At 37.2% G+C, this 20806-nt stretch overlaps 1 protein-coding gene across 6 annotated transcripts in view; it reads left to right on the plus strand.

Moving 5' to 3' along the window:
- PDE1A (phosphodiesterase 1A) overlaps positions 1 to 20806 on the plus strand; it is a 157137-nt gene that overhangs the window by 17620 nt on the left and 118711 nt on the right. The window contains exon 1 of one of the 6 annotated variants that reach the window (XM_062640720.1): positions 6911 to 6933. The exons of 4 other annotated variants lie outside the window; for them this stretch is intronic. Coding sequence is in view for 1 of the 2 variants with exons in the window: in XM_062640718.1 (XP_062496702.1) it covers positions 19812 to 19864 (53 nt within the window). In the remaining variant the exon portion in view is untranslated. Of the gene's footprint in view, positions 1 to 6910; positions 6934 to 19265; positions 19865 to 20806 lie in introns of those variants that run through there. One more of the 6 variants, XM_062640718.1, reaches the window with a different exon arrangement.

The raw sequence follows: 20806 nt of genomic DNA on the forward strand, positions 1-20806 counted from the left end.
TATGAGTTGGAGATGATATGTAGTGAGGGCTATAGCTGAGGGCTGTACTCTAGATAATTCCAGTATCTGCAATGTCAGGATTGATTTCTGTGTTGTATTTTTACCCAAGAAGGTGAAGAAGGGAACTTCAGCTTTTTTTATTTTATTTCTTTTTCTCATTTATTATCATCTAAAAGGTAGCAAAACCAGCTAACCAAATCACTTGAGTAGAAAGTTACGTTGAATTCTCCTCATCTCTACTCCTCTTTGCCTCAGTGTTTTGATTATTCAGTGTTTCTCCCAGAACATGCCTGCATGAGAGTTCTTGTCTCTGTACTGACTTCTGAGGCCCTTTAAATCTAGAGTCACTGGTAAAATTGATTAAAAGCTAAAATTTCCATCCCATAAGAAATGTTAAATTCTGTAGGCTTCTTACTGGACTGTGAACTAATTCAAGGTTGGGAAGTTCAAGCATCATTTTGCTTTTCTGATACTTTATGCAATCAGTTCATCTGGGAACTCAGTAAGAACCCCAGACAAATGATTATTGATTTATTCAGGTGATATATCATGATGGGACCTGCCCAAGTCCACCTTGCAAAGATGTGGGAATAGTGTATAGTTAAAGACAACAATACACAGGGAGAAAAAGATCTGAAACCTATCCTTACTCTCCTCCCTCTAGCCTACAAAGAAAGATTCTGAAGAGTGGCCAGACTTGGAAAGTAGCTCTACGCAAGGTTCACAAAAATGGTATTTTAGTTTGATTTATCCTGGTTTGCTAATAAAGACGTTCTTTGCAATAGGGAGGTTTTGTAGTGGATATATGTGGGTGCACCACAACCTTCCACCCTCTGCATACTCATGTAGACTTACATCTCATTACTGTCTAGTTATTAATTGTATGTGTCTGTGAACAATGATGGCTTGAAGTACTAAGCTGTCAATATGACTTTCCCAGATGAACATCTGAGTAGGTGTAAATGTCATGATAAGCATGCTGCCTTCATGTATCACAGAAGGTTATTATCTCTTTTCTGCTGATTCTTATATAACTATACTTTTGTCTGATAAAATAGAATAAATATATAATTTATTTTTCATAGTCAGTATGTGTGTGTGTGAAAATTTGTCTTATTAATAGTGATACTTCTCCTTCAAAGTAGCTGTCAAATCTGACTGATACTTTTTCACGTGTTGTTACTTAGGAGAGCTTGAATGCTTTAGAGCACTTGAATATGTGACGTTAAATACGCCAATAACAATTCAAGTCACCAACACTAATTGGCCCTCAGAAACTGTAAAGAAAGAAATTAATTGGACACTTTATTCTTACATTTTATTAAGTAAAAGTATCTTTAGAGGTAGCAGCTTTACATAGCATTGCCAAAAATGTATGAGGGGCTAGACACAGGCACACTTTGTGAAAGTTATGGTAAATTTAAAAAGTACTATTTATATTCATTTTGGATCATTTTCTGTCAGTTTTCCAAATTTAAATAATGTTAAACCCGTAATAAATAGCAGGAAAACACAAAGGAACACAAGTAAATAAAAAAAACAAACATGGCATGAAATTGATACTTGAGATAAAAATTAAAAACTAAAAAGGCATCAAAAGTAGAGCAATACAGTCCATGTTTAAGATAGGTATTGTAAATGCAGAATCTCACAGAAAAACGTTTCCTTACCAAAATCTGAAAACAAACAAAAAACCCGCAAAACTAGATCATCAGCTCCTGTACAAGTTGTATGCTTATAAACACTTGTTCTTATTATTCACAGTACAGCAGCTAAAAAGATGTTGGAGGTTTCTGGGCATTAACCTCTGGGCTGTTTAGGTTCCTTGCTGCTGGTATAGCTTTAGGCTGCACCACTGTTAGTGGTGTTTCTTCCTGCCAGTCATGCAAGTGTGATGAAATGCAGGATATTGACAATCAGAAAATCCACAGCATTTAATTGCAATGAATGTTTGGGCATTTCATATGTGAACTTGTAGGCCGTCAGTACTCTTTCATTCAACATTTACTGCTACTCCAAGCAGGCTTTTTTAAAGAAGATCTTTATTGTAGTTCTTTGTATTTTTGTGTCAGGGTCAGGAGCAGATGCTTGAACTTTCTAATCCCTTCTTGTCAGATCAGTATGTGGGAAAATCAAACAATGCTGCCTGCTACTTTTAAGCTTTTCAGAGACCTTCTTTTTTAGTGGCTGTTGAAGAACATAAATGTGAAAATATTCAAGCCAGATGTTTGCTGAGTATCTCTCCATGTTCATGTAATCCTCAGTGCTCAAAGGCTTTGAGGAAAAGCATGAAGAGGAAAGTATTTCTTATCCCTCTTTAAAAGACACTTCTGATTCTATTTGTTCATTAATGCCATAGTTGAATAAACCAGAAAATACTCCTTTGCTTCTGTATAACTGTTCTAAATCAAAATTTCCAAACACTGTTTTATTAATTCACCTCTGTGAAGAGCATAGCTATAGAAACTGTGCTCAGGAGTGACTGACAGGTCTTAGTTTTTAATTAAATCTCAGATAAATAGAGAAAGAAAAGCTGACCTTTTAGGAGGTAATTGGGGTGTTTAAGTATCCAGCCTTTAACTTTTGATGTGAACTAAGCAGAGGACTTAAAGCACTTTTGATTGTTTTGCCTCAATCTGTGATATTAATAAATTTCACCATTACAAGATTCTGATCAGATAATGGACATTAATAACAGTAATTATGTTATTAACAGACAAATAACACTAATTATTTCACTGAAGTATCAATTTGTTATAAGAAACAAACTCAACTTTATTACCTATTCTCCTCCTCATAGATCCATTTGCATGTAACTGAGTTTGTGCAGCTCTTTCATCATATCCCGTAGCTTAAAACTTGTCTTAGTTCTTGTTTAGCATTTTTTCTAGGCTTTACTCCATGTTTCCTCCCTGTACCACTGTGGAAGACTTCATATTCTGGCAGTTTAAGTAGTCCCTCAGACCACATCTCTAGAAATTCTTGGACTTCTGTTATCATTGGCTTTTCTTCCTTTCTTCTTCCCTTCTTTGAGCAGTTGTTTTCTTGTCACATTTTTCTTGTGTCTGTTTTAACCCTTGGTCTAGAAAAATATGCTGCAGCTTTTTGGACATGTGCCAAAATAAAAAAAGCTTAAGTGCCAGGTTCTTAGTTTTAAAATAAGACCAGCAAGAGAGTGAAATGATTCATCGCTTCCTGGCAAGGGTAATTATTACTGCAGTCACCATTTATTATGTATTTGCACCCCTTAAAGACGTGCTAAATATTACTGTAAGTTCAGAAAGTTATCCTTTTAACTGAATCAACTGATAAAAATCAGAGCACCGCAGGTGTGTGCTTTAAACAGGAAATAATACTGTCTCCAGGACTTTCACAGAATCACAGAATCAGAATCCCAAGGGTTGGAAGGGACCTCAGAAGATCATCTAGTCCAACCCCCCTGCAAGAGCAGGGTAACCTAGAGTACATCACACAGGAACTTGTCCAGGTGGGCCTTGAATATCTCCAATGTAGGAGACTCCACAACCGTTCCAGTGCTCTGTCACTCTCACAGTAAAGAAACTTTTCCTGATGTTGACATGGAGCCTCCTATGCTCCAGTTTACACCCATTGCCCCTTGTCCTATCACTGGACATCGCTGAAAAAAACCTAGCTCCATCATCCTGACACTCACCCTTTACATATTTGTAAACATTGATGAGGCCACCCCTCAGTCTCCTCTTCTCCAAGCTAAAGAGTCCCGGCTCCCTCAGCCTCTCCTCATAAGGGAGATGTTCCACTCCCTTAATCATCTTTGTAGCTCTGCGCTGGACTCTCTCCAGCAGCTCCCTGTCCTTCTTGAACTGAGGGGCCCAGAACTGGACACAATATTCCAGATGTGGTCTCACCAGGGCAGAGGGGGAGGAGAACCTCTCTCGACCTACTAACCACACCCTTTCTAATGCACCCTAGGATGCCATTGGCCTTCTTGGCCACAAGGGCACATTGCTGGCTCATGGTCATCCTCCTATCCACCAGGACCCCCAGGTCCCTTTCCCCTTCACTACTGTCCAGCAGGTCAGCCCCCAACCTGTACTGGTACATGGGGTTGTTCTTCCCCAGATGCAAGACTCTACACTTGCCCTTGTTGAATTTCATCAAGTTTTTCCCTGCCCAACTCTCCAGCCTGTCCAGGTCTCACTGAATGGCAACACACTTTCGGAGCTGAATTCCTTGGAATGAGCTTCAAGAAATGTGTCACATCTGTGTAAAAACTGTATATGCTGAGGTTAGGGTAGTGGCTCTGCAAAAGAAAGTATTTCAGCTGGTTTAGCTGTTGTGTTTGTCATTGTTAGAAGCTGACTGCTGAAATGTGAAGCTAGTTCCACCTCTTAGCTGAGTGTTAATTCACTGCCTAAATGGGTACACTGGAGATACAGTAATTATGTTTAGTATTCAATTTGCGTATTTATCCTGTTTCAAGCAAATTACTTGGATCTTCACTCCTACAGCTACTCCTTGGCAATTATAAATAAACAAGGAACGTTATTGTAACAAGGTATAGTTGAAATTTCTCTGTATTTTGAACCTTATAAAAAAATGACTCAAAGCATAATTGGTTCTGCCTATAAGTCAAGATGCAGATTCATTCTCACCAGTCATTGCTAAAAGTTTTAAACAGAATTCAGACTTGATAACATATCAATGTATCATTTCTCAGATAACTTCTGTTGCAAGATCTTTGGGGTAGCAATCAACTTTTTGTTCTGTTTGTATAGCAAATGGTACAATGATGTCTGTGTCTACCACTGGGAATTTTGGGTACTATCACAGCCAAACAAATGGTTAAAGTACTTTATTTAAAAATATTACAGTGCTTAAAATTTTTTTCCAAGTTGTTAAGAATACATGCTATGCTAGTGAAAAATCCTTACCTAACAAGTAAATGCTACTCTTTAGTATTTTGGCATTTATTTTTGCATGTCACCTGGGTTCTGTTCATACCCAGCAAGGGTAGGTGCAAAGAGCTGCCTTTATTTCCCCAATCCTGTGGCATTCAACTTCAGCTGAAAGTCTTTGCTATAAGCTTAATTGCTGCACATTAGAATCAAAGCCTTCCCAAAACATGCAATTAAAAATGGGGTATTCAGATGGGGTTTTAAAAGAGGCAGAAGGGAGAAGGCAGTTACTTCAATGGCAGTAGTAAGGGAGGGAGAAGACCTAAAACCCTAAAACTCCCCAGAAGTGATGGGTGCAGATTAAAATCGATATAATTTTGCTCTTCATTACAGTAATTCGATAGCTGGGAAGGATGCTGAACACCTCCTATGTTTCTACATGTCTCTACATGTGTTTTACTGTCCAGAATAGTTATGTCTTTGAACCTTTCTCCCCACAACCTGTATGAGACCGAGTTGTAAAATTTCAGTGCTGTTCCTCCTTACTCCTCCCCAAGTCATAGATGTTGGTGTAGAGTTTTTTAAGAAGCTGAAACAGTATAACCCTCTTTGGGTTTTTATCTTCAACTTATCTTCAACTTAAAGGGACTTATTGACAGATGCTGTTATTGCATTTAAATGTTGCTTAACTTGAAAGATTGCGTTGTGTTGATGGGAGAGGTTAGGTAGGTTTGCTGAACTGCAGACTCAAGATTTGTTTTTTAGTTAAAACCAAGGTTATGATTATGCAAAAGTATGTATAAGCCTGTGATTTAGGGAATCAGCCTGGTTAAGTGTAGTGGCTGCCTTCTACAAGGGTCTTCAGTATTTCTAACTGTGATGTGGAGGTTTATTTGCATTACAGACTGAGCAAAAGTCTGATATCATTGATAGCGTTTGTCAGCAAGCTGGCAGAACATAAGTTTTCCTTTCCTGGCACAGATCACATTAAGAAATTTATCAGGGAATATTATGCAGACTTAAAATCTGTCAAAAATATGAATGATGCTGTGACAGAAACCACCTGCATAGCTCATGATGTTCTTGGATCAAAGTAGCAGCAGGAAATTGCTGCAGTATTCCAAATAGTAAGTGTGGCGTGGAACAAAGCACAAACCTTGAGAACAAGTTGATTCTTACCCTTTGTCACTTGAAAGCAGTTTTTGAAAGCTTATACCAAAGGATACACTGAATTTATGCAAGTGCTAATAAGACATAATGAGTTACATGTCCACAAATCAACAAGCTCTATATGAGCCTAGGCCATCTGATACATAAGAAGGATGAAAAAGATAGATGAGACTGCTTAGGAAAGGTTTTCAAAAGAAACTATTGCTATAAGGTCACTGAAATGAAAATTTGCTTGATACAGGAGAAGAAACAAAGGAAGAAAGGAAACCTTGTTCTTTCAGAGAATATCCATTAAAATCAAAGCACCTTTTGAAGGGCAGAAATTTCATCAGCTCCCAGTGTTGAAACTTAGGCACTCTGAGTTGAAAGTGATCTGTCCAAGATCAGTCAATGGACTACTGAAAAGCTCAGGGCTCTCAGGTGCCAGTCCAGAGTCTTCTCTCTCAGTCTACACAGTTTACATTTGTACAACAAGGAAAAATAACCAGGTTACTTTTACCATTAATCTATTCAAAGTGCCAGTCACTTGGCTTAACAAAGGACATTCTTTGAAGCAGTCAGCTTCCACCATCAGTATGGCATAAGCATACAAAGCTTTGTGCAGTGTTAGCAATAACAGGCTAAATCTAAGTTAGAATCAAAGTTTCTATGCATTCAGATGTCACTTCAATGTCATCATTTTAGATTAATCTAAGAAAAACTGCATATATACTTGCCACTCATGATGCATGTAGTTTATGAGGTGGTTACATACATTTGTTGAATTTATGTTTTATCCAATTCATATTTATATTTTACTTGTCAACATCACTTTAGATGGAGTCCGAGGAAGAGTCATTGCTTACAACAGTTACCAATAGAAGGATATTTTCCTGCGAATTTGAAGGTATGCTTTTGATACTAGCTGGCCTAAAATTAGATTGCGAATGTGATTTGTTTTCTGTGTGATAGCTTTGCCTTTAGAATTAGTTTTCCTTCTGCTGTTGTTACTGTGAATTAATACAATGACTTGCTTCATCACTTCTTTTGTTCTCTGGTTCCTTGAGAAACATTCAAATAACCACTGTTAGGGCTTTGAGGAACTTTCTAAGAGTCATGCACTGGCTGGCAGCTACATTTGGGAAAGGGTTATCAAAGGTTTGTTGTCAGAATAGGAAGGTGCATCCACTGGCTCTGAAAGTGCTCTGACACAGGTACATATTTGTTCTATAGTTTGGAGTATTTACTTACAGCAAGAGCTGCAAGTACAGTGAGAGCAAAATTAGAATTCAAAATACTTGTGGTCCAAAAATGCAGTGGAGTTGCCAAACTTTTGCCACACTTAGGCAACAGTAATCAGCTGTACAAACACAGGATGGGGGAAAACTGGCTGCATTGCAATACCACAGAAAAGGATCCAGAAGGTAATCACAAACTTGAACAAAAGTCAACAGTGGCCTGCTGTTATAAAACAGGTAAAATAACATGCTGGGAACTACAATCTCTGCTAGCACTTGTGAACACTGTCACAGTGATCTGACTCTGCAGTTCGTGAATCTCTTTCCAAAGAGATTGTTGTTGTCTTGGCTTATATTGTTTCTGATGGTTGAAAATACTGCTTATATATCTCATTTTGAGCTCTACATGCCCATCACAGTGTTACTCTTGAGAGGTTTTGTACTTTTTTTGATGTTCACAGTGTCAACCTGAAGAGCAAAATGTTCTTTATTTGCAAATCTAACTGGTCAAGAGCAAATGAACTATTTCAGTAGTATCATTCTGAGGTATTTGTCCCAGATCACCATCGTAATTTGTTTGGTTTTGTTTTCAGGGATTCATACTGCATGTTTGTGTTAATGAATCATTAGGTCTTCCCCTTTTCATTCTTTTCAAAGTTACGTGTTTGCATTTTTAAAATTTTCAGTTTTAGACGCAATGCAATTTTCTTCAGCCTCTGCAATATAGTTTGCTAGTTAGTTTGCTTGCCTGATCTAACAGGAAAATACTGAGATGTGAAGTGCATTAGACACAGTTATTCTAAGAACAAACCCTACTTTCTGGCTTATTTTCTCACTGCTGGCAGCCATTGCTGGAAGAGACCAATGAAGCACTATTTAAATCTGCAATTATTCCCTGTGTTTCCAAAACGCCTCAGCTGTCTGGGAGCTTTTAATGGCTCCCTTCTTGCAGTCATGTTTCTTGCTTTTGATACTCTGAGCCTTGGAAGTCTAATTGATCATTATCCCTGATCCCCCCCATGGCTTTGTAACATAAGCTTCTGTACAACACAGTCACTGTTTGAACTCCCTCTGAATCCTGCTCTCCCTTCCCCCAGAAAATATAGTTCTGCAGATCAGAGACATCCAAATAACCAAAACAGTGATTTACATAGTAGTACGAAAGACAGACATTATCAGAAACAGAAAATGACTTGGTTTTATATAGACATATTCCTGGTATTTCCATGGTCTTCCCTGTACTTCTTTTTAAAAATGATCATGCCAAAACAGCTTTAGCAGAATTGACGTGAGTAGCCCATACTGTTTTCCTTAGGCTATATGATTTTGTGAAATGGTTTTCTTTAATCGTGGTTTCTGGGTTGGTCCCAATAATATAACTAAAAGAATAATTTCCTAAGGATCAAAGAGTATAATGGAAGAATTCATGTAGCTAATCTGGATAAAGAAATAATGCAATAGCATTTTATTGATCCAAGTGAGAAGAATTCTTAGTTGTAAGACATTTTACTGACAGGAATCATGTGGGTACAGACGCTTGCTTGTACAGAGTCGGGGTGAAAGCCAGGTTCATAAATGTCTCAAACACTCTGTAAGAACGGCTGTTAAATGAATAATTATATTTTAGTACTTGTCATGTAGTCATTAATTATAACATGCTCATTTCATTTTACATACTATTTTAATGCTCACCATTGTTAAATACACTCTTGATTGTATGTATCTGTAGAGTTAAGTCATTCATGTACCAAAACAGGATCATTCTATGTCATTGAATGTAAAGTTTTTAACTTACTATGTCGGCTTTGCAGTAAATATTGTGAGTTACTTCAAGTAAAACTCAAGAATAGGAGCATCTGTCTCAGTCTGAACACAAGACTTCCCTGAACACAGGAAGTTCAAGCAATGTGCCTGAAGAATCTGATCAGCAGTATCAGAAAAAACGGTGCAGCCTCAGTCTTGCACCATTTGCAGTGAGGCACAGGGCATTGACAGGTGAGCACTGGATACTGAAAGGTTGATTTGACCCATGCCTCAGTTGAAGACTTGGAGAAGATACTGTGCTAAGTGCCCCTCTGAGGGCTGAGTGGTAGTACTAGATGTTGTTCTCTTTAACATTCCTGTTTCTGAGCTGCACTATTCTGCTAACAAGGCATATGCAGGGATGTTTAGCATCTTCATGGCTAATATTATTCTTATGCAAAAGGGTGTAATTACTCACTTGAAAAATAGCAGTGAGCTCCACTAGTATTGTGGCACATCTGACAGATGTTACCCCCAGTTCCCCCAGTTCAGGGCTTTTGTGGGGAAAAAAGGTTAAAATACAGTAGAGGGTGTGTTTTTCTATAGGTTGACTTCAAGATCCACTAAAACCTGTTTCTTTAAAGGAATAGAAATAGTTCTTTCCTGATTCTATTTCAATATTGCATTTTTTATTTTCCACTGCAGATGTCCTGATCAGTTAGGATCTATCATAACTGCATAAGTCTTTTCGTTATGAGTATGGTTCACCACAAACAGTGTATTTAATGGGTAATGGTCCATCTGCTCTTTGAGAGCCACAACTGACAGTGAGTTAATCATGCAGTGAATGCCACTGATGTTGGGTGGGACTGGTGTTATAAAAACTCTCTGATGTGAATGAAAGGATTTCTGTTTTCTAAAATGTCCAAGATGACTCTTCTGCAACTTATGGTGGGAAATACTGAATTAACAGAATGTTATTTACACCCTGTCTTCAGTTCAAATAACATAAAATATTATACAGTGGTCAGTATTAATCTAAAATTATTTTCCATCTGTTGTCAATATGTTTTTACATACTGGAAAATCTTTTTCTTACCTAATATTATGTTTTAATTTAGCATTCGGTAGTGACTCATGGCAAGTTTAATAATTCCATAAAAGACATTAGTACACAGATTTTGTTGAAATTTCTGTTCTTTGTTGCTTTTAGTTCAATTTTAGGTCTTTAGTATGAAAAACATCAACTCATTCTTTGGTCCTACAGACCACAGGTAAGGAACTTAACAATGCCTTGCTGTGTGCTTTGTCTTTTTAGTAGATAAGCAAAACAGTTCATTTCCTGGTGCTGGGAGCATAGTGCATTACATGTATGCTAAATTCATATGTAAAACAATTGTATGAGTAATGAAGCCAATTACATTGCACCCACATTCAAACATCTCAGAGAATTTAACTAAGAAAATTAGTCTGCCTCAGCTCTGAGTTGAGGTAAATTGTGGTATAAATTTTATGTAGTTTCTTTTTATTTATTTTTTTTTTTGCAGTTGGTGGTTCTAGTACAGTTATGAAATTCATTTTTCTGAAATGAGATTTTAAGTATATGAATGAAGAAAAATGTGTTTCCATGAAGAAAGGGTAAAGAAAAAAAATCTAGGCAGAGACTTTACAGGAAATCATGACTCATTCTTTGTTTATAAACTATAATGCTTGGTGTGTTTCACATTCTGTAGTTAGGTTCCTTTTATTTTATATTGCTAGCAAACTTTGACCCTTGGTAAAAAGTGTGAGCACTGAACTACATTTGAGCACTGTTTTTATTTTAAAAGAATTGTTGACTACACAAGTGTTATTCTGGCAAGTAGATTGACTGACTGTCAAAATTTGTCCAAAGGAGTTAACAGGTCCTGAACACAAACACACTGGTGAACCCTTTTTCAGGATTGTTACCAGTGATTTCAGGAGGAGGTACAGTGTATGTCCCACACTAATATAATAATACTCACTTTCTCTTGCAAGAAGCTGAAGGAATCTTTGTTGGTTTTGCATATCTGCTTTTAAAATCAAATGAGCTGATGCATTTGGCATATGTTTCAGTTTTCTCATATCTAGACTACAGTTAGAAGGCGACCCTTGTTTTCATTGTTTAGTCATACTAAAAATTAACTTTACTCTTAGGGAGAGAGAGAAATGTTGATATTCAGAAAGTCTACATTTCTCCTTTGCTTGTTATTTTTCCTCTCTGGAACTGCTATTTCCAGGTGAGTTTTCTTCTGGGTCTCCTTGAGGATTTGCTAGAAGAAACTTCCCACTAGTCTTCTGTCACAAGTACACATAAACTTGGCACACTTGGAAGAATGTTATCACAGTAAACAGAGACTTGGGAAGAAGTGTGTATTGTGTTGGGGAAATGGTGAGCTGGTATAAGGGGGAAAATAATACAAGTTATTTATATGTAGAATATAAAACCCTCTGAGTCTTCTTGTCTTTGAAAAACAGTACTGTGTATTGCAAAGGCCATAATAGAATCTAGCTAGAAAAAAAATAAAAATCAGATCATTACTGTATGCATTACATTTTGTGAATATCTTTGTAATAGAAAGATAAGAGTGATCAAAATGTTACTGTATTAGAATAATAGATTTCTGAGTCATGCACAAGACATTTTTTGTCTATGGCCATTACATATTCTGAGGATAGAGCTGAACTCAGAATTTCATTTATCACTATTTGTAAGACTTTAAAATGATGAATGTCAGATTTCAAGACATCTACAGGGAAACTATTATTTAAAAGCAATTTTAACAATCAGGAAGAAAAGCTCTGGTATTATTAGTGCTGGTATTTTAAAGAAACGGTTTTATAAGATAATATATAATCACCCATAGGGTTTTGGATGTTGCAGCTTCTTTTGTATGCAACCTATATGTGACTGAAGAACAAATAGTTGATAGAAAAAACACTGCAACAACTCCCAGATACCGATAATCTCTGAGGGAGAAATGCATGTGTGTATACTTCCAGGAAGTTTTCATGTCACTCAAACTGGATGCCAGTAACCTAATGACAAAACCCAGAAAGTGTCAATAATTGTGGCTAGAGCTGAGTATTTTAACCAATGAAACTGAAGTTCCAGAAAACTAAGAAATAGCTGAACTTGAAGACCATGATAAAAGGCAGTGCAAAATAATTTCAGAATCAAAAATGCATCAACTCCGTCAAGTTATTGTATCTAAATGAGAGCTGCCTGAAAAAAAGCCCTTTGAAAAGTAATACTTATTTTTCATACACTGTTTATCAGAACAGGACTACAGTTCTTCCTGTTGTCTTGCAATGGTTTCTCTATTATGTATGACTGATGGTTGTTTAAATTTTGTTTCAAGTTCATACTCTGCCACCTACATAAAAATTTAAAATTGTATTTGAACATGAATTAAGAAGAAAAACCTATGTAGTATAGAAGTAGTTGTCATAGATTCTTGCCTGTTAATTCCAGTCTTTTAGCTGAGAAATATTGTGTTTAGGGAAAATTGATGCAGCCTGCCATGTTCTTCTGATTCCTTTTAGCCTAGCCTCTGTTCTATTAAATGACCATTTATTTTCCATGGGGAACTACAGCTTAGCAGAGAAATTATTTTGGTCATGATCTTTCTATTGCCCAATAGCCATTCTTAACATACGCCTTAGTTACTCATGTTTTCCTTTTTGGATCATTTTCAAATGATAAACTATTTTTTGCTATATTTAATTATTGTACCAAGTATTTAAATGGACATACACATGTATTTTAGCCATTATCACATTATCTTGAAAGAGGTTAGCCTTTTTTTTTTTTTTCCTTCATATTCTGTAGGCCATCTGTACTAAGTCCCAGGCTTTTTATTACCCTTTTTCCTCATAAAGAACAACAGTACGCTTGGTAAGTAGTTGCTCTATTGTCCAACATATAGTTGCCATTGTATGTGTACATTTAGAAAATACAATTGCAGTGCTTTCCAATAGAGACCAAAATTCCATCCACCAGGGCCAATAATAATATTGCACTGGCTCAAAACCAAAGAATGCCATGTTTTGACTTATGTGTCTCAGTGCTAATTTAGCATCATATATCCCAAAGGAATTTCTTTCTCCTTTTCATTTCCCCTCCCTTCCTTTCCTTCTTATCCCTCCTTTCCTCATCACTAAAGATCCTAATAATATCAGGTAGAATAAAACAAAATACAGCTTCTTCAGAGGATTTTTTATTAAATGGGAAAACCAATGTACCTAGGAGAGTTTAGTATTTGTATTTTTTGGTATTTCTACTAATTTACTTTTAACTTTGTTGGAGTTTTAAAATGTAGTACAATATAAAAGGAATAGTAAAATACTGGGAAGCTTCTTAAGCCAAGTTCCTGTGCTCCAGTCTGAGCAGGAAAGTCTTAGCAGGGAAATTAATCTCCTGTGTGACGGCATTGACGTAAATCTCTGCTCAGTTTGTGTGTGCATGTAAACAAGGAAAGCAAGAGAGAATAAAACAATTTTATAAATACTCTTACTTATGAGTGGTAAAATGGGAAGCCAGAACTTGAAGTTCTGCACAACTTTTGCACAGAGCTTTACCACATGCACTACAATAGATCCCCTAACATTTGCCAACTTTTCTATCTGCATTCTGAATGAGTCACAATCATCTTCAGTACTGTCTATTTTTTTAAGCTTGGAGAAGTCATTAGGTTAAGTTTTAGAGTGGGTTTTGCTGAACAGCAGCATGAAGAAAGAGATTGAGACTGTCCTACACATTTATGTACACAGAGTGCAGTAAGTGGTTAGTGAAAAAGCTTTCTGCCTGATCCATACGGGAAGAACTGTGCTGAGGAATATGGGTACCTGTATGGAGAATGTAGGTAGCTATAATTTATCTCTTAAATCATTACACAAACATTTTTCTGGTGGGTAGTATTCTATATTAAGCGTGACGTGCTTATGGTAAAGATTACCCTTTGTATGGCAGGCAATCACATCTCCTAGAGCATTTAACTTGTGTCTGGGAACAGTGCAAGACATCAGACACCTGGGCAATTTTATTAGCTCGATACAGACAGATTTAGAGACCCTGCATGTGGACTGGAAGCTAGGAAAGGGGGTGCTGAGAGACATATCCCTCTCATTATCGTGAAAAGCCTGTGACAGCTATTCTGTCTTGTAGAGTGCATTCTGTCTTGTACAGAGCATTGAGCTCTTCTTGAAGAGAAGGCTCTTCCTTGCTGAAGTGACAGTGATGGCATAGATGGATTTCACATCTTTCCCTCCAGTTTCTTTTGCATTGAGTTTAAATGCTTACCCTGTGTGCAGACTTGATGGAGTGGATATAATCCATCAATCATATGAATACCTAAATAAAAATCTTGTTGCACAAGATACACTGGTTTTCTACTGTAAAAAGTTTCCATTTCATGCACTAGTTAGTCATTTAATCACATTACAATTTTCATAAAAAGTGAACTGGTGCAAGGTATTGTACTGAAAAGCCAAATAGGATTCTTGTCACAAGTCCTGCTTAAGATTTTTGTATTACAAACCTATACATAAAAAAAAAAAAGGAAAAAGAAAAAAGGAAGTAGAGAAGCATGTAGAAGTATGTTGTCTCCCCTCCCCCATTTCAGTTAGTCAAGAAAATAAATGGATGCATGAAACTTAGCTCTCTGCTTGTTCTTTTGTTGTTCATGAACAATAGGGGAAAGCCTCTGACCCCTTGCTTTCTTATAGAAGCAGAGAAGAGATTATGGCATTTAACGGATTAGCACTTTTAAGTGCTACACTTCATTGCCAGAATTAGGGACCAAAGTTCAAAATGTGGATGAAGTTGCAAGTAGATGAAAGAGTCAAAAGCCCAAATGATACGGTTTGTTGGTAAATGGTTTCACATACACAAAAATCCCAAACTAAAGAGCAGGTTCAGCTAGTAGCTGATAATAGCAGTTGGTTACCAAAGAATTTTAGAACAATGAGGTTGGTAGGTGTATTCAGAGATTATTTACTCTTTCTTCTCCAAGGCAAGGCTAGTAATTTCTGAAGTGTGTTTACACAGCCTTTTAAAGTCTATCCTTAAAAACCTGCTCATTGTGATTCTGTGAAGAGATCCCCTCAGCAATTAATGTGCTGATTATAGAATCATAAGCTCATAGAATAGTTAGGGTTGGAAAGGACCTTAAGATCATCTAGTTCCATCCCCCCCGCCATGGGCAGGGACACCTCACATTAAACCATGTCACCCAAGGCTCTGTCAAGAGCCTTGTATTTTCAATGAAAAGTATTCTTTCCACCACTGAATCTTTATTACCACAGCTTTATAGTCCTATGAGCTATTTTGCAGCCTGTTATTTCTTGACCACAAGGATAAGGAAAATAGTCTGTTTCCAAAAGCTTACACAGCTATGTTTATAATCTGGAAGATTTTTAGTTATGTTTGCTTTTACTTTTCTTTAGGGTACATTATGCGTGACTTTCTGCCTCTCCTCATATGAGGTGTTTTCTAGATTTCTGTTTTCTCAAGGTTTAGTTCAGTATGTCTCTGCTGAATCATGTTGCCCCAAAGCAAGAAACAATGCGTCAGGTGAGCAGAGAGAATGGGAGGTTGTTCTTCTGGATGATACTGTCTTTTATATGTCCCGGGGTGATGCTTGGTCTTTTTTTCATAAGACTGTAATAGTATGTTTAGTTTATTCATGATGATTCACTGCTACTTCTCATGCATTTCTGAAGAAGTGCTGCCTAGCCAATGGCCCCTTATCTAGCAGATTATTGTGTATGCAGAGCTTGGTATTTTTTATATCCTCTTTTTTTCTGACTGTCTCTGCAGTTTGTCAAGAGCATTCAGAAGAGCTTATTAGCTTAATATTGTCAGTGCTGGACTAAGTATATCACCTATCTCCATCTAAACCATTGAAGAAAATAATATTGTGTAGGGCTGGTCCTGGGAGAGCAAGCTTCTTAGATAAATTATCTTTTTAATTTGACAGAATTACTACTCTTTCAGCACAGTTTACCAATTATTTCTCTCAGTTACATTCCAACAGTTTCATAAAGATGATTTCTCCTTCCCCATATGTGGTTGATCATGCATTTTTAATTTGTCTTCCCTTTCTGTTGGTCTCACACCTGTCTTTCTTTCTACAGAGGTAGATGAGCCCTTAACCAGCAATGCCTACACACATCTTCATTAACCAGCAGATATTTTAGCTAGAAAGTAGAAAGAATCAACTGTCTGACAGATTGCTGGTTCTTAAATTTACCATCTTAATTGCCCATATTTTTGAAATTAAAGTAGGAAAAATAATTACATTTCCAGACTTCTGTCAAAGAGCTACAGATCAATAAGAAATATGTGGCATTAAAACAAGCAGAATTAAAATATTTTGGGTCCTAGCTCACATGTAGTCTTTTGCCTTGAGACATAGTACTAGGTATCAAATTACTTAACTATTGCTGTAGGTCTTGAGGTTATGGAAACTCAGGTTTTGTGAGTGGTCAAGTATTACATGCTTTTAGTCCCAAAAGTTTGCTTTCACATGAACATATGTGTGGGAGATGAAATAAAAATAGTTTACATTACATAGAAACAGCAATGGTCATTGGTTGCAATGGGCAAATGATAGCAACAATAACTGGAAAATAAACTGAAAAAAACCCCAAACAATTCAGGAGTGTTCTGCTTGAGTTTCATCCACTGTTAGCAAGTTAAATAACATAAAACTAGGGCATCATTTAAATAGTGGTTTACCATTCTAATTACTGCTGAAAGGATTAGTCTGAAGTAAGAAATATGATGAATGTTACTTATGGAAGACTTCTGAAAGTTGCAATACTGCTTTCAAGCAGAAGGCTTTCTTATTCTAATAAAAATGCACCTCTTCAGGCATTCTGTATATCAGGTCCAGGTATATCCTGGGCAGTTGACTGATATTGCTCCAATATACTCTAATATAATCTGCAAAAAGTTACCTCCTGGTAGATTTTACACATGTGATTTTTCCACTGAACAATACAGGGGTAATCTCAGTGGGACTCGGGCTTCAAGCAGTCTGGTCAATCTATCATACCTTTCTGAAGTGCCCTTTCTTGGAGAATTTGTTTGAATACTCATTCAACATGTAGACACGATTAGGAAGAAAAAGTCAGTGGGTTGTTACTGTGTTGAATGAAAAAAATGGTCCAAGAAGTCTTTTTGGAAGGTGAAAACCAATGCAATTAAAGTGAAGTTCTGTGACCATTTTATATTAACATTTTCTTTCCCAGTCTTTTCTTTAACAGTTTAAAATTCCTAGAAGCCAAAGTAATTACACTGCAGGAATTTCACCTCCCCTAAATAGTACTTTTTACAGTGCCATGTTTCAGTGGAAGTCCCATGAACAACAACGTGCCTTGGACCAGGCCAGGATAAATTTACTTTTAAGATGCATAGTAGTTTCAGGACTGATAAAACTGCTAGATGAAAGGTTGGGGAGTTCAGTGGAAAAACATATTTAGTATAGCTCTCACTGAGAGTTTGGAGATCTTTTCTTTTCTTTCTTGAAACTCTCAGAAGATCTCAGGATTTTTACCCTAATCTACAGATAATCCCTCTGAATAACAGAAGTAAAGCAGTCCTACATACATAATGTGAAGCAGAAAGGGAGGTTTCTTTGTAATTTTCAGCTTTCTCTATAGAGAGTGAGTGAACACACTTCAAAAAGCAGAAATTAGTTTGAAATTCTAAAACCCAGAGCAGGAAAACTACATGAATCTTGGCATGCAAGAATAAGTAAGATTATGACTACATGAGAGTCTTTAAAAATATGACAACGCTCTGCACACTGCATGTTGTTGAAGAAGGTTCTTCATATCATTCAAGATCTTGGCAAAAACTAATCTGTGACCTGAAAAAGGTAATTGTTTTCCCGATGAAGGTGTATTTCTCTCCACTTCTCAAAGGAGTAGGAATGAAGAGTGGGGCAAGGTGAAACCTGAACTGACACAAAATAACTGATGGTGGCTTGGCTTATAATTTTTGCTTTAGTTAATTACTCCATGGCTGCATCAAGAAAATACTTTTTTATTGTGTGGGGACCAGCTGCTGGGTCTTTTCAAGCTAACCAAACTTGACACTCTCACTATGTTGTATAAGCAGTATATATTAGGTCTAGGAAGAGATTTTACCCATTTCAGTAAAACCCACTAAACCACTAAATTTTCCTTTGTGGAAATACTTATTACGGGAATATTTGATATCTCTGTATATAGTATTTTTTAATGGAATTGTTATTAAGTTAATAATTACTTGTTCATAAAGTAATACAGACTTTCTTGGTCATGTATAGTCGAAGACACATCTCAGTTTACTTATCTTGCCTTTTCTGCAGATTTAGAGTATCTCTCAAACTTAATTTAATACTACCCAGTGCTATGCACTTAACTGTGTCAATCTACCACTCTCCTCCTATCCCTCCAACCAATAATGCAATTGCAAAAGCTACTAACCTTCCTGATCCTACTTGCTTTGTATCAGTAGCTTCACTTAGTACGTACTTAGTGCTTCTCAAGAGTTAGGCTGCAAGGAAGCTCTAGTGCTGGATCACAGGGAAGCAAGAACCATGGCAGGTCCTTTCCTTCCCTGGCAGGAAGGGGGCACATGGTGCCAGGGTACCGTCCTGCCACGGTGCGCAGCTTCACACGTGATGATGGCTTGCTGCTGGTTCAGTGCTCCTCTGGCTGGGTTCCATGTTTTCCGTCAAGCCGTGTGCCAGCACAGCTTCGTTATGGCCCTTTGACATGCCCGGGAAATGGCATCTCACCTGAACCACTTGTGACTTCAGTTTACTGAGATGCACGGTCAGCTGCTTCTGCTTTATAGTTTTGTTTACAGCCTGTGTTTGCTGCGGTTGAATACTTCCTGATTTATGTCAGTGTGATGTCAGAGCAAGCCTTTCAGTTTGGATCTCTGTTGAAATCTTATCTGGCAAACAGTAAGAGTTTGCTACTGTCAGTATCTGAACTTGGTCATTTCTGTTTTCCTCACTTTAGTAGCATCAGTTTGTTTTATATAGTGATGGTCCTACCAGCTGCAAACACCATATTCTGCTTCAGCCAAGTCTAGGTTATTAGGTTATGAATGCTAAAAATTATGAGCAGTGCTTTAATTTGCATAGTTATATCCACACATCATCCAGAGTGAATAAAAGCCAGATTGCAAAATAATTACAATCTCTTGAAGCAGAGCCAGCTTCACAGACCAGATCCATCTGTCTTCATTAATTTGTATACAGTCCTTTTACCAGAACAAACTTTCTGAAGGTACTCACATGGGAATGCTGAAACAGCTGCACAACTTTTATTTTGAAGAAAAAAAAAGTTGAGCCTCAGAACAGTGTGTTTAAAGAGAGAGAGAGAGAGAGTGACTCTGCATTTAGGACTTTGACCAGCATGTGTAAGAAATGCTCTCATGGCTGGAATAATCTAACAGTTTTTTACCTGGATAGCCCTTGGCAAAGCTCCTCTTTTTCCCTTGTACAGTCGAAAGGAATCCAGTGTGATTCTGTACTTCGATCAGCTTGACTCCAGTTTTGCACAGCCTGCCCGCTTTGGTAGTGCACGGCCGTGCCTGGCTTCTTGTGGCCTCTATGGCCCTTTTCTGCTCCACTGTCAGAAAGAGGGAGGGAGGCTTCCCCCAGTACCAAAATATCATTCCGTGTGCTCTCTGCAGCAGAGTAGCAAAGAACAAGTTTCCTGATTACTGCCTCATCTTTTTGGAGTTACTTGCTGGAAGAAGTCTTTTTCCCAACTTTAAATGGATGATTGTGTTACAATCAAGAAAAAGCATCTCCAAAGACCAATCTTTAGGTAAGTGATGCTATTATTAGTTTGAACTGAAAATGTTATGAGCTTTACTCTCTGCATCCTGTCTGTTAGCTTAAAGTTCATATGCAAATACACAAAAAAATGTTCAAGAGAAGGGTTTACTATTGTGTAGCCTAGTAATCTATCACGGGATTTTGGTGCTCAGAATGTATTTTTTTCACTTGTTGAGACTTTATGGAAGTTCCTTTTCTTCTTCTCCCTATCATCTGCGTTCTCTGAAGTTTTGTGTGGGATTGTCTTTATTATGAAAGAGGAGCAGCATAGCTCTTGAAAACTTTTTTGTGTGTGTTTTGTTTTCCTACAGCTCTGCAGTCCCTCAGTGTATTCTGGAATTATAAAGCTGTTTTAAAGTGGAACAAGGTTCGTGGTTGGTTTAGCTGATTGTGTCTGGGTGGCAGAAATTTAATACTTGAAATGATACACCTTTCAGTGTAAAATAGCTTGCTTGCTGGGACGTGCATGCAAGTGCCTAAAGTATTACTAATCTGTAAGACTTTTCTGATAGAAAGGGTTGAAGTTTAAAGAGTAACAAGTTGGAGTTTTTTGTGAGGTGGTTCTTCACTTCTTATATATGTTAGTTCAATCTATGAAACGTCTTTCTTATTATTCTGTATTTTAAAGGCAAATACAAAATTCTTTTTACAGATCAGGATTAGATCTAGTTTACTTGTGCTTTTTATCACGGGAGAGCCCTCTCCTTCCTTTGGCCAGACCTAGCTTCAGACCAAGTGATCTTGACCAGGAAATAATGTTTCTCAAACTATAGTGAATAAGGATGCAGTGTCAGTAAGGTTAAATAAACCTGCAATAGTTCACACTTCTGTTTATGGCTGGTGACATCTATAACAAAACTCCAGCTCTTACTGGGTGACATCAGCAGGATACTGTAACCACAGTGTTGATATGACAAATAAATATAAGATG

The sequence above is a fragment of the Pezoporus occidentalis genome, unplaced genomic scaffold (assembly GCF_034315485.1).
Source record: "Pezoporus occidentalis ecotype Australia unplaced genomic scaffold, CSIRO_AGI_Poc_V1 ctg66, whole genome shotgun sequence".
NCBI classification, from domain to species: Eukaryota; Metazoa; Chordata; class Aves; order Psittaciformes; family Psittacidae; genus Pezoporus; species Pezoporus occidentalis.